Here is a 23,063-nt window from a genome sequence, read left to right as displayed (position 1 = left end):
ATCTAGAACCCAGGTAGGCTTCCTGGATTCCTGTGACGTGCCCCTCCCATAAACGCACGCTGATTCATCCTTTCTGTCCTGGTTTCCCACTATCTCCCAAGGAGTCATTTCTCTAAACAGCACACCTAACAAAACAAAAGGGAGCTCACCAAGGAGGGGAAGGGGAATGTGGGCTGGAAAGGGGGAACAGATTACAAGGATCTACATATAACCACCTCCCTGGGGGACGAACAGCAGAGAAGTGGGTGAAGGGAGACGTTGGACGGTGTAAGATATGACAAAATAATAATTTATAAATTATCAAGGGTTCATGGGGAGGGAAGAGGAGGGAGGGTGAGGGAGGGGATAAAATGAGGAGCTGATACCAAGGACTCAAATAGAAAGCAGATGTTTTGAGAATAAGGGAAACAAATGTACAAAAGTGCTTGACACAATGGAGATGGATGTGTGGATTGTGATAAGAGTTGTACAAGCCCCAGTAAAATGATTTAATTATTTTTTTAATGAAGAAAATGTTCTAAAACTGATTGTGGTGATAACTGTGCAAGTCTTCTTGATGTGATTGAACTATTGAATTGTATGATGTGAATTATATGCCAATAAACTGATGAGGAAAAAAAATGAAAGCTCACCTTCGTTACAGCTTTCTATTTCTTCCTTTGGATGTTTTTATTGTGGGGAAAAGAGATCAGGAGAGAGACTCTTTCCTCTCCAGATAGCTTAAACACTTATAAAACTTGTCAAAATACTTAGTAGTAAAGAAATAGTTCTGGTCTTTTTCTCTGTCTCCCGTGTACGTTCTGTTCCAGCATGCAGGCTGACACGTGGTTTAGGGGACAGCTAGCCACAGGCCAGCAGTATAACCCACCAGTTACTCAAAGGAAAAAGATGAAAGTCTCTGCCCTTGTAAAGATTCAGTCTTAGACAAAATGGGTGCCTAGGCAAATGTGCTGAAGAAAGCGGATGGTGCCCAGTTATGAAAAGACACAGCATCTGAGGGCCTTAAAGGCTTGTAGTTAGACACGCAGCCATCTAGCAGGGAAGCAACAAAGCCCACATGGAAGAAGCACAGGAGTCTCTGTGATCATGAGGTGTCGACGAGAAGATGTATCAGAAGTTCAAAAACATGCAACCAATGTGAGGGGGTGTGTGTGGATGTCCTAGAGACCCAAATCCCAATTGTAAGATAAATAAGATAATTGGACAGTCGTTCTCAGAAGGGCCACACAGAGGGATGAAAAAACCAGGGTGTGGGATAGCGCTGATGAACCACATGACTATCCTCTAATTCTTTAATATTTCCTCCCCCTACCATTATGATTTTTATTTGTTACCGCGTTAATCTTGTTAGACTTGCACATTTGTGTTTTTAAGATTGGTCAGTACATAAAAGTCAAGCTAGATAACCCATCAGAAACAGTAACAGGAGTAATGGGTCTCGTGAGGGTGCGAAGAGGCAGGGGTTGGGGAATAGGAGCTGATAGCACTGAGGACTGAACAGCCCTACTCAACGGGACCGACAACAGAACTGTTTGTAAATGGATATACTGGATTGTGTACAATATGGCCCCCAAAAAACCCCAAAAATCCATAGGAAAAAAAAGAAAAGGAATAGGTTCCTGTGGTACAGTGGGAGAGGGAAAGGGAAAAGGGGAGCTGATATCAAAGAGTTAAGGAAGAAAGAAAATGTTTTGAAACTCATTGTGGTAGCAATTGTACAATACTGCTTGATGTGATTGAACTGGGAATGCTATATCTGTAAGCTCCAAAGAAAATGATACAAGAAAAAAAGATTTAATCTTAGAACCCCAAAGGAGCAATTCTACTCTGTCCCATGAGGCAGAATTGACTTGATAGCAGTGAGTTTGAGTCACAAAGACAAGGGGAGGATCTGATGGCGGTAAAAGGAAGCCTCCTTTGGCCAAGCACAAAGGGTTCCTTTTGGGAAAAGTTAGCTCTTCTGCCACCTTGTGACACAGAGTAAGAATAGCAAGCCTTTAGAATCCTTTCCCACCCCTGCACCATGGTGGCAGCACTGTGATGTGACAACTAGGAACTGATCTACAGAAAACTACAAATTGAGTGACAGGGGCAATACATCTGATATTACAGGGGAACAGAAACGATAATAAGGAAATAGTAACCCAAAACCATGAAACCCAGGGAAGGCAATGGATCCCCTTTATTCTGGCCTACTCATTTAAGAGAATCAACTACAGGGTGATGAAGCTAAAGGATTGCAGCCTTCAGTGTGGATTACAACTCAATGTGAAGAAGACCAAAATCTTCACAACTGGACCAAAAGGTAACATCACGATAAATGGAGAAAAGGTTGAAGTTATCAAGTTTTCATCTTGCTTGGATCCACAATCAATGCTCATGGAAGCAGCAGTCGGAGATCAAGAGGTGCATTGCATTAGGTAAATCTGCTGAAAAGGAACTTTACAGTATTGAAAATCAAGAATGTTCCTTAGAGGACTAAGGTGTGCCTGACTCAAGCCATGGCATTTTCCATTGCCTCATATGCATGTGAAGTTGGACATTGAATAAGGTAGACCAAAGAAGGTTCGATGCATTTGAATATTAGTGCTGGAGAAGAATATTGACAGTCACATGGATTGCTAATAGGACAGACTGATCTACCTTGAAGAAGAATGGTACGCCAGAGGGCTCCTTAGGGGCAAGGATGCCAAAACTTTCTCTCTTTTTTTTTTTGGCAAAACTCATCTTACAATCTTTGGACATATTGTCAGGAGAGACCAGTCCCAGGAGGACATCATGCTTGGTAAAGTAGAAGGGATGGAAAAAGAGGAAGACCCTCAATGAGATGGACTGACACACTGGCTGCAAAGTGAGCTCAGGCTTCGGAACAATGATGAGGATGGCGCAGGATCAGGCAACGATTCCTTCTGTATGCGTGGAAGTGCAGTGGGTCAGAATCGACTTGATGGCACCTACCAGCAGCAAAGGGCAGATGAAGGAGCCCTGGTAGGATAGTGACTGTGCATGAGGTGCTAACTACAAGTCAGCAGTTCAAAACCACCAGCCACTCCTCAGGAGAAAGACAGGGTTTTCTCTTCCATAAAGAGTTACAGTACTAGAATCCCACAGGGGCAGTGAGACTCTGTCCAATAGGGTTGCTCTGAGTAGGAATCAACTTGATGGTATTGAGTAGCAAAGGAACCCTGGTGCCGTAGTGGTTACATGTTGGGCTGCTAACTGCAAGGTCAGCAGTTCAAAACTACCAGTCACTCTGAAGGAGAAAGATGAGGGTTTCTACTCCTACAAAGAGTTACAGTCTCAGAAATGTGCAGGAGCAGTTCTACCCTGTCCTACAGGGTCACTATGAGTTGGAAATGACTCAATGATAGTGAGTTTGAATTTTTGTTTTGCTTTGTTTTTGGTAGCAGAGAAAAAGGAGTGAGATAGGGCTGCTCTGGATTAATAAAGATTTGAGCACTTATGTCCCCATTAGTCAGTGTCCCTACTCTCTGCTCCTTCTATAGAAAAAGAGAGAAAAGTCTTGTAAAGGTTATCTATGTGTTTTCTGCTTCACCTCAAATGCCCTTCCCTTTCACCTTACTCCTCCTGTGTCATCCACTCCTCTGAGACTGGGATTGTCACAATTGTCAAACACAGCAGCTACTCTGCCCCATTACAACTTACCGTCAGCTGACCAACTGACCGCCCCCTAGTCTCCTGTGACATCCACTTTCCAGGTTTTCTAAGCACAGATGTTACCTCTGCAGAGACCATCCCTGACCACAATATTTAAAGTGGTCTCTACTTATATGCAATCCTTCCTCTCATCATACTGGTGGTTCTTCATGGCAATTATCACAATCTTTAATTAACTTACGTATGTACTTGTATGCTTTATCTGCCCTTCTGTGGCATTTCATTTTTCAACTTTGCTTACTAACTGCTTCCTATTGAGGACAGACTTGGTCCTACTCACTGACAGAATAGTGTGTGGACCCTCATTTGTGGAATGAATTCATGAATGAAAGAAAGGTACTAGGGCTGAATGTATACTACTTCCTGACTTCTACATTTCAGGAAACATATTGTCCTTCTATGACATCCCCTCCCTTTCTATTTCCAATAGATATCCCTTAATGTTCTATTTAGACATATGGTATTTTGAATATGGTTTGACAGTGGTCTCATGAACTCCTTCATGCAAAATCTCTTGAACCAAGTTCCCAAGCATTCTTATCAGCCAGTGTTTCAGCCTCCCAAGCCTTCTCACACACAACCAACTCCATGCTGGCTCCAATGAAGCACATTTACAATGGATAGAAGACTGCAAAGACTCTGGACTAAAACAAAGGACCCGAGGAGATCTTTATATTTACTTCATGATTCACTCAATTATACCATCACATAATCTATCAAATATTACACTAGATGAATAATCTTCACTAAAAGATAAGATTTTAGAAAAATCTTCAACAACAGATTTCCTTCTGCGTAGGAAAACCTTCCTGAACTGCAGGCAGCCACCACTCTTCCTGACCTCTCAGCTCAAAAGCATACATGTTCATGTTCTTATTCAGAGGAGTATGAAAATGTACAAAACTAGATTGATATCCTTGAGTGAGTGTAAGTTTATATGGACAACTGCAAATAAATTCTAGAGATCATTTGGTTACAACTCTCAATTTACAGGGAAGAAAATTGAAACCCAGAGAGGTCAAGTAATTTCCCCAAGGTGATGCTATAAAAAGATCTACACTAGAACCCAATTCTATGGCTACCTAGCTCAGTGCTGTCCAGTGTAACCCACTCACTCATTAGGTCCTAGTCTCCTGCTGTATTCCAGAGATCACAGTCTTTACTAGAAGTCCCCACATCTCTTTATGCTGGTGTATAAATCTACATGCCTGTGTCAGTAAGCATGCATGTGAATGGCTACGTGTCTTTCAGCAAGTATTTGTAAAGCATATCACTAAGTGGTAATGCCCTTTCTGCTGGGGAAGCCTCTAGGTAATTACAGCTTGCTCTATTGGCACCAGTGATGAAGTTAAGGTAAGAATGTCAGAGTCAATCATTAATCAACAGACTTGGTCCTCTCTCCAATCAGCTGTATTCCCGGGTCTTCAGGAAATGGGACAAAATAATCAGGTGGAAACAGACTCTCCCACAGTTAAAGTTGGCTCCAGGGCAGTGAAAGCAGCTAGACTCTGGCCCATAAGGAGTTGTGACAGATTAGCTGCCTACTGTCTCTACTAGGTGTATGTGCTCAAGCGACTATGGACACTATCTTGGTCTTCAGCCTAATCATTGCATCCTATGATGCCAACATGAGAGGTAAGTACTTCTCTAGCCTGATAGCCTTGAGAAATCCACAGCAAGGCTTAGAACATTCCTTCTAAGACAGTGCATGAGCTCTCTTCTGCCAGATGGAGACACAGTGATCCTCCGTAGGTGATGCTTTTCAGGTATCATCCAGGCATGTATTCTTGGTCTCAGCAGGACTTGCAATTTACTCAGCCCAGAACTGTTTCATGATGAGAGGCCTTCAGAGAATGTGATGTGTACTTCTGTGTGCTTGCTCTCTCGCTGTCAGTGACTTTCTTTACTGAAGAGTACTGTTGGCTTCAGTACTGTCACCTAAATGCTCACATTCCTAACCCCTCACAAAATGTTGCCTTCGGCTTTTTAATATATCCAAATTGTCTGATGGAATGCTCTTGGGCAGGGAAGTTGAGAGAAAAAGTGGGGTTGAGGTGGGATGGCTTGTCGTTTATTCAAAACATTAGTTTTCAGAATGTCCTAAAACATTTCACCTCTAAAATTAGCTAATCTAAATAAATAATAAAAGTAGCTAATTGGAGTGAAGGTCAAATGGCATGATTCACAGCAATAATGAATTTAACAAATGATGAAAACTCACCACATTCTTGTGCGTTGTCTGCCAAGAAGCATAAAGAACTATGACCCACAGTCCTGTGGAAGCCTATAGAGCTATCTCGGTTATCTCACTCTTAATAAACCTATACACTCATAACAAAGATAAGTTTCCTTTAATGCCAAAAGGCAGACAGAACATGAAGGTGAAAAGAAGTAGTGCCGAGGGAAATGAATCTCTTAGTCTTTTATTAACTTCTCTTAATTCTATTTCACCTTTCTTTTTCCTAAAGGTATCAAGTAGATCGTTTTCTTGGTACTAGGCTAACTCCTACTTGTGTGTATTTAGCTGTGTTTTTAAAAGTTGGGTTTTTTTTAAACTTATCTTCCTAGTTAGATCGCAAATGTTCTAAGAAAGGGTTCCATTCTTTTGGATCTCCCACTCTTGTGCCCAGTAATTCCTGATAATTTTGTTTCCTACAGAACTCCAGGATAGCAGCTGCCAAGTGGAACTGCTGCCTGGGATCTTCCCAAAGGATGTAGGAAACATCAGGGACATGCTAATACAAGGTAGGGAATGGGCCCTTCCTGGAAAATTACTTTGCCATGCCATTTCACCTTTAAAAGATGGTTTATCAAAAAAAGAAAGAAAGAAAAACTTTGTCTGCAAGATTCTAGCCCAGAGTGTAATTACCTTATTTTAAAAGGGAGTATCCTGCACCTTCTCCACAGGAAGCTTCTGAGAAACAAGCTTTAAAACTGCCCACATACGGCAATCTAAACCAAACAGACGGGGAGGAAGAGAGAGAGGAGTTTGTCCTTTACCCTCTCTGCATTAAACAAGGCTGTCTGTGAGCATTTCTCTCACAACAGAAGTCACAGCAGTCACCCATTCTCAGGGAAGGTCAAGGTCAGAAGGAGGAAAAGTACATTTGGTCTGAAAACACTTGCTGAGGAAGAAGTGAAGTGTAAGAGAAGCTGCAATGGTGGAGCTTACCAGGGGTTGTAAGTGGAATTAGTTTAGCTAGGCACTGTTCAGATGAAGAACCAGCTCCATTTTTCTGTCTGACTTTTCTCTTTCCAGAAACCCAGGCAGAGGCCCATAGGGCCACAATCATCAAAAACCAGACTCTGGCTACCCTGCAATGCTCGGAGGGCAAAATGAAAGTCACCTTAGTGTATTCAGAGAAAAAGCCAAAGGTCAAGTATTCTCTGAGGAACCTGAGAACCTTTGCTGCTCCCCACAGAAATGATTCTGCCTCCCCAAGCTGTCACCTAGCCCCTGCGTCCAAGTCTCAGACGGGACCCCTTCTGACAGGCAAAGGTGAGACTGGAAAAGAAGAAGGTAGTAGGCTCTGACTGTCAGTTTACATCCATGAAGGCTGTGTAGGAAATAAAGCCCCAAGGAAAGGAATTGTCTTTCCCTTGGGCAATCTTGTTCTCTTTGCCACTCAATTTTCTAATCTCTAAGGGTCCTCTTAGCTTGACATGCTATGATTTTTATACTATCTACACTTCTTTTGACAAGGGTTACCTAGTTTTTAATTGTTACTTGAATTAAAATATATATGCATTTTAATTTGTTTTGAATACACATGCAAAAACTCAAACAGCACAAATTTATGGGGAAAGTAAGTCTACTTCCTACTCCTCTCTCAATGTGCCAATTCTCAATCCCAAAGGCAACCACTATTACAATATATTGTAGTTCCTTCCCGAGATGCACGTACGGATGTATATATTTCAAAAACATACATATAGCATCCACACTGTTCACTATCCTGCTTTTCACCACTTAACAATGTATCTTACAGATGGCTCCACATCAGACAGTAGTACTAAATTTGACTGTTCTTTTTAAGTTGTACAGTATTCCAGCAGATTGTACTATAACTTATTTTTATACTATTTTTATTGACATATCTTACATTCCAATATATCCATTCACGTACAATTCTGTGGTTCAATCCCATCGGGCGGGGTTATATAATCATCAATGCTATCAGCTCCCAATTTCACCCCTTCCTGCTGTACTGTAATTTATTTTACCAGTACCCCATTGTTAGATATTTTGATAGTGTGACAGATACTTGATTTTGCAAACATAAACAATGCTACAAGCAATAGGGTCTTATACATTCTTCCTGTACTTGACTTTTTGTAGTAATGGTCTCATCCAATGTTTGTCCTTTATTGACTGACTAATTTCATTCAGCATTATGTCCTCCAGGCTCATCCATGTTATGAAGTGCTTCGCAGGTTCCCCATTATTCTTTAATGTTGCACAGCATTCCATTGTGTGTATATGCCACAGTAGTATCCATTCTCTGACTGATGGGCATTTAGGTTGCTTCCATGTGAGTGCTATTGTACACAGTACTACCATAAGCATGAGTGTGCATGTATCTGTGTCGAGGCTCTTATTTCCTTAGGATATATACCAAGTAAAAAGATTGCTGGATCGTACAATATTTCTATTCCCAACTTTTTAGGAAGCACCATACTTCTTCCCACAGTGACTACACTGTTTTACAGTCCCACCAGGACCCAAGGCTCTCCATACCTTCATTGGCATTTGTTGCTTTCTGTTTTTTTTTTTCTCTTTGTTCATTTCAAAGTGTGCTATTAATGATATCTCATATTGATTTGCATCTCCCCAATGGCTAATGATCATCAGCACTTCTTCATATATGTTTGATGGTTGCCTGAATGTCTTTGGTGAAGTATCTGTTCATTTACCATACACTTCTATGGAATAATGATAAATTCTAAACCATAGGTTCCCAAACGTATTTGGCCTGTTGCCTCCTTTTTAGGAAAAAAAATTACTAAATGCCCCCGACATTAAACACTTTTGTACTATAGCCAATAATCCAGGATAAAGTATAGGTATCTGCTTTTGCTGCCACTCTGGATTGTTTCAGTGCCCCACACCCCTGCTGCCCTGGGAGGCAGCAACACCCATTTAAAGAGGCACTGCTCTAAACCATCCATTTATGAATGGACCTTTGAAGCATAATCCCATTTATAAGCTTAAAACTGCTTATTCTAAGTTAGAGCTACAAAGAGCAGCAGGGATATAACAGACTCCAAAAATGGCTGAAATAAGAATTAGGTAAATGGTCACACTTCTAAGGTGATAAAAGAAATGCCCTTTGAATTACCACACTGTGGATGTGATAACTCTGTACAGGAAGATGTTACAGAAACACTCAGAAGACGACTGCCAACCCATTGCCACCGAGTCAATTTTGACTCACAGAGACCTTACAGAGTTTCCGAGGCTCTAAGTCTTTATGGGGACAAAAAGCCTCATCTTCCTCCCACAGAGCAGTTGATGGGTTTGAACTGCTGATCTTTTGGTAAATAACCCAAACCAACTATACCATCAGGGCTCCTTACAATCAGAGGACCGATCAGTTCATCAACATATTCTCAAGAGTTAGCTAGGTATTTGAAAGGGTCAGGATGAGTAGTTTGTGACAAGGCACTCAGTGTCTCCAGTGGTCAGTTTCTATAGTGATGAATGAGGGATGTGACTGGGTAGTCTAATCTGTAAAGTGCAAGGTCAGATCTTGAAGCATAAATCCAATGTCAGTATCTGTGAGGCCTCGCAAATAGCCCTTCAACCTGCTGTTCTTATTACAAAATAATCTCTAAGGGAGGTTTCTATTTAACCAGACTGTACTAAACATCCTCTACTTATGTTATGAAGCAAAGCATCCTTTGGGACTATAAATAATCATCTCCTAAATTGTCCATTTCATAAATTTGGATTTTTACATAGTTCCTTAAGGTGCAGCACTCTTGTTCATACATCCTTAGCTGAGGAAAGACAGTGCTAACATTCCATTATCACTGGAAGTGAGGTGTTCACATTTTCCAATGTGCTCCACCTATGTGCTCAGTTTTCTAGCAGATGAGGCCTACGAGAGATGAGCTGCCAACACCAGCACGGATGGACTTTCACTTTGAAGTTTGGCAGAACTGAACATGCAGGGACAGACGATGCCTATTAAGCGGACTTGGAAACCGTGGCTGCTGGGAGGTGGGAGGGTATCCATATTGAAATACCATTATCCCCATGGCTAGAGGGCATAGTTCTTAGAGGGGTATCTACGGAGTATTCCTTCTTTCAATCACAGTATCGGTCAGTTTACCAAGAGTCTTTGCACCTGTTTTCTCCTTTTATTCTTTTCTGATCTTCGCCACACCCTATGGGACCATCGCCATGCTACAGATGCCGTTGTTAGGTGCCATCAGTTCTGACCTCTCGGGGCCCTGTCGACAGCAGAAGGAAACCCTCTTCACAGGTGGTCTTCTGTCTGAGGCCATCCTCGCGGCCCCTGTGTCCATCCATTTTGTTGAAGGTCTTTCTTTTTTTCACTGCCCCTCTCCTATACCGAGCATGATGTTCTCCGGGGTCTGGCTTCTCCTGACAATATAGCCAGTGGATGTGAGATGAGTTTCTACCATCTTTGCCTTTAAGGAGAATTTTGGCTGTATTTTTTTCAAAGACAGATTTCTAACTCAGAAAAGTTATGACTAGTCCAAAGTAAGATTTATCTTCATCTCATCTGGCTCATAAACATGTAGGTTATCACTGAGGAGAACTGACTGGCACTATGCTGAAAATACTGAACTTACTTTCCTTGATTTTCCTTTGGGACCTGTTGACACTATCCTTTTGCCAACCCTGTCTTGCTGCTTAACATGAAACAAGGGTCAACTCCTTTCACGGTAATTTCATATACTATGCTCAATACTGAGGCCACTGGCATGGGTACAAAGAACTATCATTCTCACAGGAACTTAGTAATCAAGAATAGCTTAAGAAAGCCAAGGAGAACTCACAGACTGTAATAAGCAATGATATGAGCTAATAAAACTGAAATATCAATCACTGTCTGAATTAACTTAAGTCAACTCTGGCTGCAGTTGAAGTTATTCCTAAGCTACAGCCAGAATCTTTCCGCTTATCACTTCTACTGCGGGTCTGCGTAGCCATCATCTCTCATTTGGATTTCTGCAATAGCCACAGTAAAAGATCACCCTGATTCGACCCTTGCCCCCCTCCATTTTATCCCTGATTGTCAGAGCTATCCCTAAAAATGTAAGAATGGATCCTTCCATTCTTCCGCTCTAATCATTGCAACGGCTCCCCATTTCATTCAAAATAAAAAACCTTACTGCCCTGCAAGGCCCTATTTGATATGAGCCTGTTTCCTCTACGTCTAGAGCAGCGGATCTCAACCTGTGGGCTGCAACCCATTTGGGGGTTGAATGACCCTTTCACAGGGGTCGCCCAGTTCACAACAGTAGCAAAATTACAGTTATGAAGTAATAGCGAAAATAATTTTATGGCTGGGGGGGTCACCACATCATGAGGCACTGTATTAAAGGGTTGTGGCATTAGGAGGTTGAGAACCACTGGTCTAAAGCCTCACCCTTCCTTACTCTGCTCCTGCCTCTCCAAGCTCCTTGTTATCCCTCTAAAACACTAACATGCCAGACACATTCTGTGTTAGGTTTTACATTAGTGGTCCCCTCCTCCCCAAATTAGCTACTTGCCATTATCCTTCAGGATTTTCTTGGCTAAGCCCTCATCTCAAGGCGTAGCTCAATCTCACCTTCTCAACAAGACAAACCCTTGCCCAGCCCTACCTCCAGGCTTCTCCCTTACCTGACTACACTTTTCATTTCTTTTGATAACACAAATCCTTTTCCAACACATTATTAGATCTATTTATCAGGTTTATTGTTGTGCACTTCCCTGCCCACCCCATCATCCCTCTCCTCAGCAATTCCCTTGCCAGAATGTATCCAACTGATAAAACCTAAGCCCATGTAGCAGAGTATCTAAGACATAGTAGACATTCATTGAAAAGTATTTGCTGAATGAATGAAAACGAGAAGTTTACAAATTGGGTGACCTTTCCTTCTTCCAGATCCTCCCACATTCCCCAATCCTCTGTCAGCGTAGTGAATGTAGATTCCACGGAGGCCTCAGAATTGCCAGCAGTCATTATGGCAAGCCAAGGTACTTGACATTCCTCTTTGGACTTTGGAGCCACCCTCTTTAAAGAAGGAAACTTTCGCCAGTGTTACGCCCTCCATCCGTGTTATTATTATGGCCTTAGGAATGATAGGCAATCAAGATCCTTCTGATCCTTCTCTAATCTATATCTCTGATTGATACTCCTGTCCTCATTTATTCTTGGCATTACTTTGTGCACACACCCTAAACTTATGGACAGGTCCATGGGGCCACAATTAGAAATGTAGTATCAGCTGGGCAGCACCAGGGTTTGTGTCACGTAAAATCAAAGGCTGGACCATGTTTTCTCAGTTGTCCTTTCATTGTTGCTTTCTTGTTTTATAGCTATTTTTCCAGGGATCTCCCAATGTAAGGTCCACTCGACAATGGAGACTTCACCAGAGCCTTTTCCCCCAACGACCATTTCCACAACTCCTGGGGACAAAGGAGGACAGAGAACTACAAGTATTGATGAAATTTCTAGGCCTTCAAAACAACAAGGTACAGAATAGGTAGGGCGAGATAAAAATTGAATGAGAAAGAAACACTTTAGCTCCAGTATTAGTTTGGGCTCCTAGTATTTTCCTGGAGGTTGAGAAGTGACACGGAGTTTCACATGCAAAGCATTCTGTTTCTTAGTGAAAATCACCTCCCCTACAAAGACGGTCCCAGAGATTTTTATAGGTTAGTACCATCGATGTTTCTTTATCTCCATGAACGTGAGCTCACCTGTTTTGGGGACAGGATAAATCCCATTCATGTGGTAGGCAATTCCAGCTACTGTATGTATGCATAGATGACACTTCAACACTACACAATTATACATGATGACAGTTACCGAGAGCATGGTTTCATTTGCACTGTTTTTAGATGTAACTCACTGCCATTGAGTCAATGATGGTTCATAGCGACCCCCTGTGGGTTTCTGAGATTTTAACTGCTTACAGGAGTAGAAGAAAGGCCCAGTCTTTCTCCTGCCCGGTGGTTTTGAACTGCTGACTGTGTGGATTGCAGCCCAATGCGTAACTACTACACTGCCAGGGTTCCATATGAACTCCCCACAAAAAACAAATCTATTGCTGTTGTGTTGGTTCCACCTCCTAGTACCCCTGTCGCACAGAGGAGAACTACCCATTTGAATGTCAGAGTAATCTCGACAGAAGCAGATGGCACACCTTTCTCCTTCAAAGTGGCTAGTGGGTTCAAACTCCCAACCTTTTGGTTAGCAGCCAAGTATTTTAACTACTGTGCCCCCAGTGTTCTTTGAAAATATTCCATAAATTGACCAGAACTCAAATTCTATATGTAAGATTACAATTTGGATTACATCTCAATTTCCAGAAGGGAGGGAGTGGGTATAATTATGAGTCTAAAAATAAGATGCACATTAGGTATCTGCCCCCAGATTTGCCTATGTCCCCAAAGCAATGCTAATTCATCTTCATTCCTCCTTATGTCCTAGTAAATCCAAGAGGATGGAATTTGAGAGAGATGGTTTCCTTTTGCTGTTGTTGTTGTTGTTTTTAAAATCATTTTATTGGGGACTTATACAACTCTCATCACAATCCATCCATCCATCCATCCAGTGTCGAGCACATTTGCACATTTGTTGCCACCATCATTTCAAATCATTTGCTGGAAAATATGGTTATCTAATCTCATACAATGTGTCGGAGTAGAGGAGTAGGAAGCCTGAGAGGGCTACTGGTGAAAGGTGAATTTAGAACTCTCTGTGCACCTAGCTGCTTTTTCCCCTGGGTGTAAAACCTAGCCCTACTTGATTATGAAAAGTTGGAAATGCCAGATAAGGTGATTCACTGGGAAGAGGCTGCACAGAAGGTTCAAGCAGAAGCCATGTTACCTAACTTCTGACTCGGAGTTTGAATTGGAAATTCTTCTGCCTATGGGGAAAGGTGGGGCCCTACTGGTCTTATGACCCAAGATAACCCAATCTCTTCTCTCTTTCAAATGTTCTTTTCTCCCTCCTCCATTCCTCGCACCCCTTTTAGAAATGGATGAAAGCCTAGAGAAGAGGAAGAAATGGAGCATTGTGGTCAAGGTTCTGATTGCTTTCACCCTGCTGCTGAGTGGACTCGCCATTATAGTGTTTGTCATTTTTGAAGTCCCATGCCCTGTAAGTGTGCTGATGTACTAGGTCCTTGGCCTGGATCACACAGACCTTCTTCTATTGCAGAGACAGCTTGGCATAATGAGAAAAGCAGACTTTAGTCTTTGGGTAGATCTGTCATGCATCCTCACTAGCTGAGAAACTCTGGGCAAATTACTTTACTTCTGAAGACTCAGTTGTCTCATCTGTACGATGGGGCTCATGATATGTGCCTCTAAGGAGTGGTTATGAAAGCTAACTGAAATTCTGTGTGAAAGGTACTCCCTAAATGCTGGGTCCTTTCCTCGCCTGTGCATAGGAGATATCCACTAGGGAAGAGAGCCTATAGGACGTCGTATATTTTTAAGGGGAAATAATTTCTTTAAATGGCCTGGCATAGTATTTGGAAGATAACCAAATGCATATGCGGTGCCTGATGCTAATACAAGTCATCTTCTCACTTCAGAGTCAATGCCTCCGAGTCAGAGAGCTAGTCCAATGTCAGCGGTTATGGGTATGGCAAGGTAAGGAAGCCAGCTTGGAAGACCGGCAACCTGGGCAAGGTGAAGCCCAGCCTGAGAAGGTACCTGTTCTATTCCTGGTTTACCACAGTTTGTTGGATAAAATGGGGTTAGTATGTAAGTAATGGGGAAATAGGAGGCTGCTTTAGTTACGGAGCAAATGTGAATAATTTTTTAATGAGCCAGGCCATAGGTAACTATGATTGTTTTCCTAACATCAGCCTAGCATATGAAAATCGGGTCTGTACTGAAAAGACATTATTCTGAATCCCAGATATACTGAACCAGAGTGTCTAAAGTAGAACCAGGAATCTTATTTTTAAGGTTTTTAGGAAGTTCTCTAAATAGGTGGTGGATTTACTGGTAAACTAATGAAGCCTAAAATTCAGGGCCCATGGGCCTAATCCAAGATCTTGTATCCAATTTTGTGCTTTCAAAATCTGTACAAGCTTCCTTAAAAGTTCCTTTAAAGAAAATGGAGGAAAGACCTAGGAGGCAAAAGACATTTATAGAGGTATAAATATAGGTATGTATATATGTAAATATATTAATATATAATGATAGGGATAGGGATAAGGTCTATGTAAATATATTTATATATTAAGTAACAAGATAACAGATGGACATTTGGCCTCTACTCAAGTCCTCCCTCAATGCAAGAGCACTTTGTTCTAATAACCTGGCATGCTGTGATGCTCACCTTCCCAACATGACCGCTGAAGTCAAAATGGGTGCATAAACAAATGTAAAGAAAGCTGATGGTGCCTGGCTATTAGAAGACATAGTGTCTGGGGTCTTGAAGGCTTGAAGTTAAACAAGCGGCCATCTAGCAGGGAAGCAACAAAGCCCACATGGAAGAAGCATACCAGCCTGCATGATAATGAGGTGTCAGTGAGATCAGGTATCAGGTATCAAAACAGACAATCATATTGATGCGAATGAGGGGTGGGGGTGGAGTGGAGATCCAAGGCCCATCTGTAGACAATTGGACATCCCCTCATAGAAGGGTCACAAGGAAGGGACAAGCAAACCAGAGTGCAGTATAGCACCGATGAAACACACAACATTCCTCTAGTTCTTTAATGCTGTCTCTCCCCATCTGCCCCCATATCATGACCCCAGTTCTCCCTTACAAATCCGGCTAGAGCAGAGCATGTACACTGCTACAGATAAGAGCTCGTGACACATGGAATCCAAGACGGATAAACCCCTCGGGAACAGTAATAGGAATAGTGCTACCATGAGGGTAGAGGGAAGTCAGGGGGCGAAAGGAGAGAAAGGGGGAACCGGTTGCAATGATCGATGTATACCCTCCCCCCAGGGGAATAAACAACAGAAACGTGGGTGAAGGAAGACAGCAGATGGTGTAAGATATGAAAATAATAATAATTTATAATTTATCAAGGGGTCATGAGGGTGGGAGTGTCGGGAAGGGAGGGAAAAAGGAGGAGCTGATACCAAGGGCTCAAGTAGAAAGAAAATGTTTTGAAAATGATGATGGCAACATATGCACAAATGTCCTTGATACAATTGGTGTATGGATTGTTATAAGAGCTGTAAGAGACCCCAATAAAATGATTTTTTTAAAAAGTTCCTTTCGGCTGTAAGAGCTTCAGGACCACAACATACATACGCATCCACCCTCGTCCCCAAGTAACTTATGTACAACAAAGTTTCGGAAACACTGCAGTTTAAAGACCTACAAAACAACTTCCTTCTTCTCTGTCCTTGGATTTTCCTGACAGGATTATAAATTAATGGAGTCCGTGGGTGTCAGAAACAGGCACTTTGCCACTGGCTCATCACAACCACTTTAAATCCAGTTTCCTTACTGGGATTCTGCCTTTGATCTCAAAACTGATAGGGACCTTCTCTGATTCTAAGGAGCCCTGGTGGGGTAGTGGGTAATGTATTGGGCTGCTATCCTAAAGGTCAGCCGTTTGGAATCACCAGCCAATACTGGAAGAACGACCAGGCTTTCTTCTCCTGTCCAGAGTAGGTCTCGGGAACTCACAGGGGCAGTTCTACCCTGTCTCTCAGCGCTGCTCTGAGTCAGACTTGGCACTAAGGCAGTGAGTTTGGTTTGCTTTGACTTCTCTTGTTCTCCAAACAGCTATAATACTAATTAAGGCAAACAGACAAGGTATCCAATCATTCTAAAACAGGGTGTCCACTTTTGTGGAAATACAGTAATAAGAGTGGCTCTCTCCAAGAAGCAGTTTTACCTGCGCACCTGGGGCTGCCTTCAGTCAGAACCAACTCCATGGCAACCAGCCACAGGCAGTGTCGCAGTATGGATGTCACAATGCCTGAGCTGAAGCGAGTGTGGAAACGTAACCATGGGTCTCAAGGTTACCTAGTCCAGCACAGCTATTTCCTGAAAACATGCTGCTACTCCTCAAACCTCTGTCTTCTGCTCGGACAAGAATCAGGCAAGGCACTCTCTCAGTCTAGACAGGGGTTCATAATACTTCCTATTACAGAGCTGCAGACATCCGCTACCAGTTTCTTTGTCATCTTCCGTATCAATTAATATTTCCCACAATCTTAATTATCCAAACGGGGAACCCAAGTAAATTAGAATGGTTTCGTTACATGAGGCATCTTTGGTTTACTCCAATCAGCATGATCATTTCTAGCTTGAATAGGTCTGAGAGAGATTAAAAAGTCTATTACAGAACTATATTTTTTCAAGTAAAAGAACTGAAGAAAAGAATCAAGCCTCAAAACAATACTGAATGATTCTATGAGCAAAATATTGAATGATGCAGGAAGTATCAAAGGAAGATTATATGAATGCAGTGTCACTGTGCCAAAAAGAACTGGCCAAAAGTAAAGTATCTGAGCAGGTATCATATGATCAAACTGCATTAACTGCATTGGTTAAAAAATAATCAAGGCTCCAAAAATTTACACAATATCAACTGAGATGTTGATGGTAGAAATAGAATAAGAATCTAGCTCTTTATCGTACAATATTAGTTGATCCATTCATAGGTTTTACAAAGATGTTCTTTGTGCTTTCTGTGTACCCTATCTTCATGAAGTTTACAGTATAGTTGGAAAGAAAGAGAATAGGCCAAAATTCCTAACTATGTTCATAACAGGTAAGCATTAAGAAAGTACACACAAAATCAGATAAGCCTTGGACTCAGCGATGGTGAGGATAGAATAGGATTAATTAATACAACTTTTCTTGACATGATTGAACTACTGACTTGTATGATATGTAAATTATATGCCAATAAAAGTGTTTAAAATAAAATGACAAAAAAGGGAGATTTAAAAAAAAGAAATATTTCATCAGCATAAACCCAAATCTTGGTCCCTTTTCAAAACATAGCAAAATTGTTTGGGCCTGACTGAAGAAATTAAGTAGAATCACTGATCAAGCTGCCTTACCAGGGCCTTGTCCGTTCAAGGCTACAGGTCATACAAAGGATTGAGTGGCACTTTGCTAGTGGGTTATATATAGGTTCTAACCAATTGCAGGTTCTCCTAGATATGTGTACCTTGCTCAACTTTCTCAGTATAAACACAATCATAGAATCAATGTGTAGCAAATAGGCAACATAATGTGTACTTAGAATTATATGATATTTTATACTTAGCCTTTCTTTTACTTATGAAGCAATGTCAATTTGCATCCTTCCTTACCTTCCATCTTCCTTTTAATCTCTAGGCTGGACAAGATGCTCCTCACTCACCAAGTCCAAAGAAAGCTGCAGAGATCATTGTTATCCACCAGACATACTTCTGAAAGTTGTGCGCTCCTTCACATGTTGAGTGAGGGACACCCCCACAGTGTCTTCTTCCTATCACTACCCAACATGGGCAGGTTCTCTCACCAGTTTGACAGTGGGATCTTCCACAAGGATATTACCATCAAATACTGATGCCAGAATTCCTGAAGTCGGTCTGCAGATTTTGACCCACCCAAACATACCCACTCCTACTTATCAAGATTGTTAGGTTCCAAAGACCAAGTCATGTAAAAATTGGCTTATTGGACAATAGGAGATAGCCACATTGGATCACAAAATGGAGGACGACTACATTACATTGCTGCGAAGTCACACCGTTTCATAACTGTTGAATTCTATTGTTACAAAAATGCCAAACCACTGAGAATTATGACCCAGTCAAGCTGAATCATAACCTTAATTATCACGGCCTGCATCAAACTCCCCTCACACCTTGGCATTTCTTATTGCCAAACATTGTTAAGATACAAAATAGAAAAACAGAGTTTTGTACTCTTGTAAATGTATAACGTTGGAAAACGAGATAGACAATAAGGGAAGGGTAGGTGTACTGAACTGGATGTATTTTAATCTTTTTAAGACTGAATTATTTTCTGCTTTGAATTTTTTTGTTGAAACCATGTGTTTTCAAATAGAAGGGTCATTTTTAACTCTTTAATGTGAACTGGATGAAGGTTTCAGGGCAGATCAGTTTTATATTCCACAATTCATATACATTGTGTTTCATGTCACTGTAATCCTCACAAGGTAACATTCCTTATCCCTCTCCCTCCTAGCATTTCCCATCTGCATGCCTCTTCCTTTCCTAACACAAATACTGCCCTTTTACTCTCCAAGGGTAGATTATTCTAAAGAGTACCTATCTCCCAGGCCTGGTGTTACCGTTCCTCTTAAAGACCTGTCTATTGTTTGAATGAAAATTGAGCCCTGAGGGTTCAGTTTTGGCAGGGGGGTCCAATGGTCTCTATCTAACCAGTAATCCCCGTGTTTTTCTTTGTTTTATGATTTTGAGGTTTGCTCCACATTTCCCTTCCACTCTAGCCAGGATCCTCTAATGTGATCCCTCAGAGCAGCCAGCAGCGGTTGCTGGCATCATCTAGTTCTGCCCTCAGGGTTCTGGAGGCCGATGTTCATGTGACCCATGGAACTAATTGTTTCTAATGTGTCTTCCTTCTTCTTTCCTATGGACAGAGACACCAGTATTTGCACGTTAGCTGGCACTCACAAGCTTTTAAAAGCTCAAGTACTGCTCACCAAAATAAGATGTAGAGCACTGTCTTGGTGGGCTATGCCAATTGACCTTAGAGTCCTAGAGACCATGCGAGCTCTTTTTAATAAAGTACTATTCAGCAGACACTGATCTAGAACACTTTTCTTATGTGTCTGACCAGAACGCGTCATTTTCCAAGGAAGAGTTAGCATATATACTTACGATTAGAGCCAGAAATGCGTTTTTGGTTTGTCAGCTTGTTTTCACCGTGGACAGGCTGACGACAGTCCTGCAAACCCCTCTTCTTTTCACATTCTAATTTGAGACTCTTGCTTTCAGTGCCTAAACACTAGGTACTGACCAAAGCCTTGATGTTTCATATCCCTCTCCCACTCCCAGGATTCCATTTCCCAAGCTCACACAATTGTCCTCATGTTGCTTTATTTACATTGTTGGTATCTTTATGTATCATTTCTGGTCCTTCTACGTAAAAGCCTGCAATGTTTGTTATTTATAGGTATGCATCAATATTTTGGAGAGAAAGACAGGACTTTCTATTCCCATCAACAGTTAGAGTCTTGGAAACTCACAGGGGAAAGTCTACCCTGCCCTAGAAGGTTGCTATGGGGCGGCAGTGACTCCATGACAGTGAGTTTGATCAATATTTTTGTATCTATCAAAGCACCAAGGTTTATTTTTACATCAAAATTGCTATTGGTTACCAGGGCATACAAACAATGAGATCATACTGTACTGTTGTAATATTTGAATTAATCTTTTTTTAAAATTCTTTTATTGGGGGCTCTTACATCTTTTATCACAATCCATACATTCATCTAGTGTGTCAAGCACATTTGTACATATGCCACCATCATCATTTTCAAAACATTCTCTTCCCACTTGAGCCCCTGATATCAGCTCCTCATTTCTTCCCCATCCATCCCCCGCCTGCCCTCCCTCCCTCACGAGCCCTTGATAAGTTATAGATTATTATTTCTATATCTTACATCGTCCTCTATCACCCCTCACCCACTTTTCCATTATTCGTCCCCCTGGGAGGGGGTTGTATGTTGATCCTTGTGATTGATTTCCCCTTTCTCCACCCACCCTGAATTATCTCTTTGAACCTAATTCCTTTTTTTAAAGCATATATTATTTTTATTATGATTTGTATGAAAGTTTACAGAGCACATTAGTTTTCTACTCAACAACTCATCTACATTTTGATTCAACACTGATTGCAATCCCCACAATGTAACATCACTCTCCCATGTCCTCCCTGTCTTTACTATTTCCATTTGTCCTTTTTTCTTTCTTTCTTTTTTATAATCATTTTATTGGGGCTCGTGTAACTCTTATCACAATCTATACATCCATTGTGGAAAGCATATTTGTACATTTGTTGCCCTCATCATTTTCGAAACATTTTCTACTTGAGCCCTTGGTATCAGCCTCTCATTTTCCCCCCTCCCTCTCACCCTCCTGAACCCTTGATAATTCATAAATCATTATTATTTGTTCATGCTTTACACTGACTGATGTCCCCCTGGGAGGGGGTTCTATGTAGATCATTGTGATCAATTCCCCCCATCTCCCCACCTTCCCCTTCCCCTCCTGGTTGTCCTTTTTTCTTATCCCTTCCTGCCTTTTGAGCTTTGTCCCTGGGTAAATGCTGCCCTTTTGATCTTATATGGTTCATTGAATCTCTATATTTTTTCCGGTATTTCTTTTTCTCTTCATCATTCTCTTCCACCACTTTATTCTAATACTTCTTTTTCTACTTTTCCTTTCCCTTATTCAATGACTTGAGTTTGACAGTTATTCAATACTTGAATTATTTCCCTTGATCTGCATTTCTTGGGAGCTTGGATTTGTCTCCACTAAAATTCTAGATCCAAAGAGCCTTTTCTTCTACCTAACCTTATATGACCAAGCCTACATTTAGCACAAACTAGCAACAAGAGTGCCTTGATTTAGAAACGTACACAGGACTTTTGTGAATTTGGGCCACCCAGTGGATGAAGTTGCTAGCTGCACCCTCTGGGGAAAAACAAACAAACCAAAAAACCAACCTAACTTCCAATTTGTCATGGCGTTGGCTTTTACTCATAGTAACCCATGTGTGTAGATTGCTAGGCCTTTCCTCCCAGGTGCCCTAGTGGGTTCAAACTTCCAACTTACTAGTAAGCAACCCAGCACCCATTAACTATTTGGACCACCCAGGTTTTCAAGTAAAAAAAGCAGTGGCCATATATGTGAAATAAATATATCATAACAGATATGAAGCTTATACCACTGACCCAACAAGAAAGTCATTAACAGGTAAATTTTGTTCTATTTTGTTATATTTCCTAAAACTTAGGATGGAAAAGGATATATTTAGGAGTATGGTACCATGGTCTCTACAGAATAAGGTTATGCCCAGAAAACTCTCTAAGAATTCTTTCAGACCACTACTGTTCCCTAATGTACTAGTAAACAGTGCAGGCCATGGGAGTAAAGTCCTTCCTGCTTCCTAGAAGAACCGATCACTCAACAGAGGGGATACTAAATTTGCATGTGTATAAACTATGGATACTGTCAGAGAATAGCTTATTTTTTTATATGATGAATATTCTTGGGCATATCAATATCCAGAACACAAAGGCGCACTCCCCAAAAGGCCTGAAAGTTTTTTTTCAAAACTATGTATTTAAATGCGTTGTCATGGTGGCAAAACCAGTCCTCCGCCTGCCACAAATCAGGCCTTTTTTTGTTGCACTCTTACACAACCTTTTCAGAACCTCTAAATAGACTTGATTAACAAGTCTGACCTGGCGGAACACACTCCAAATGCACTATCTCCCTCATACCAAAAAAACATATGAGCATCATGTTGATCTTTTATTTCACTTGAGCTTTTGGGGGGGTGAGGTGATGGTGGTGTCTTCCACTGTTCGAGTGATGTTTGCTTTGGGGGTCATAAGAAGAGCACCATGTCTCATCACCAGTAATGACCTTGGAGAAGAAAGCCTAGGTCGCTTAGGAGTTGTTCTTTCCAAGCACGGCATGTTTCCACTTGACATTCTTTATCCCGGTCAGCCAGAACCTGAGGCACAAATCTCCCAGTGACCCTCCTGATTCCCAAATCTTCCATTAAAGTTTGCTGAACCAAGCTCCAAGTTAGTCCAGAAACTTCCCCATCTCTTCAGAGGTCCCTTGTTGGTCTTCGAGCACAAGTGCACAAATTTTGACATTTTCGTCCATTCGGTAAGTTGAAGGACATCCAGAACGTGGTTTGTCATCAATAGACATTTCACCTTTTTCGAAATGAGAAAACCACTTCTACACGTGAGTTTTTCCCATAGTTCTGTCCTTGAAAGCTGTGTTCAACATCACAACAGTTTCTTCGGCATTTTTCCCAAGCAGGAAACAAAATTTCACAGCTGCACACTGTTCTCTTAAATTGGCCATCACAAAAAACAAGGTTTGAGCAAAACTGCTTTTATGAAAAAAATTTGCTGTGGCATCCTATATGCCTTCTATACACATTATTGCTTTGTGACCAGAGAGAACCTTCCCAGGCTAAGCC

General features: G+C 41.5%; 2 protein-coding genes across 6 annotated transcripts in view; one reads left to right on the top strand and one right to left on the bottom strand.

Annotated features, from left to right (window-relative positions):
- Positions 1–23,063, bottom strand: part of ACACA (acetyl-CoA carboxylase alpha) — a 332,267-nt gene that overhangs the window by 283,574 nt on the left and 25,630 nt on the right. The gene's annotated exons all lie outside the window — the stretch shown is intronic.
- Positions 5,256–18,287, top strand: CUNH17orf78 (chromosome unknown C17orf78 homolog). Its single transcript, XM_004706982.2, has 7 exons — positions 5,256–5,313; positions 6,337–6,423; positions 6,938–7,177; positions 12,236–12,364; positions 13,903–14,024; positions 14,464–14,580; positions 18,201–18,287. Exons 1-7 carry the CDS (start codon positions 5,256–5,258, stop codon positions 18,276–18,278), a joined length of 831 nt encoding a protein of 276 aa, XP_004707039.1. The 3' UTR covers positions 18,279–18,287.

Source organism: Echinops telfairi, unplaced genomic scaffold (genome assembly GCF_000313985.2).
Source record: "Echinops telfairi isolate 266 unplaced genomic scaffold, ASM31398v2 ScPeMD7_7458;HRSCAF=8496, whole genome shotgun sequence".
NCBI lineage: Eukaryota > Metazoa > Chordata > Mammalia > Afrosoricida > Tenrecidae > Echinops > Echinops telfairi.
Note: the sequence above shows the minus strand (reverse complement) of the source record. Positions and strands in the feature narration are given on the sequence as shown.

Coding starts and splice junctions, on each gene's coding strand:
- CUNH17orf78 (XM_004706982.2), top strand. CDS start 5,256: ATGGACACTATCTTGGTCTTCAGCCTAATCATTGCATCCTATGATGCC. Junction 6,424..6,937: donor CAGGGACATGCTAATACAAG/GTAGGGAATGGG, acceptor TTCTCTTTCCAG/AAACCCAGGCAGAGGCCCAT. Junction 14,581..18,200: donor GTGAAGCCCAGCCTGAGAAG/GTACCTGTTCTA, acceptor TTTAATCTCTAG/GCTGGACAAGATGCTCCTCA.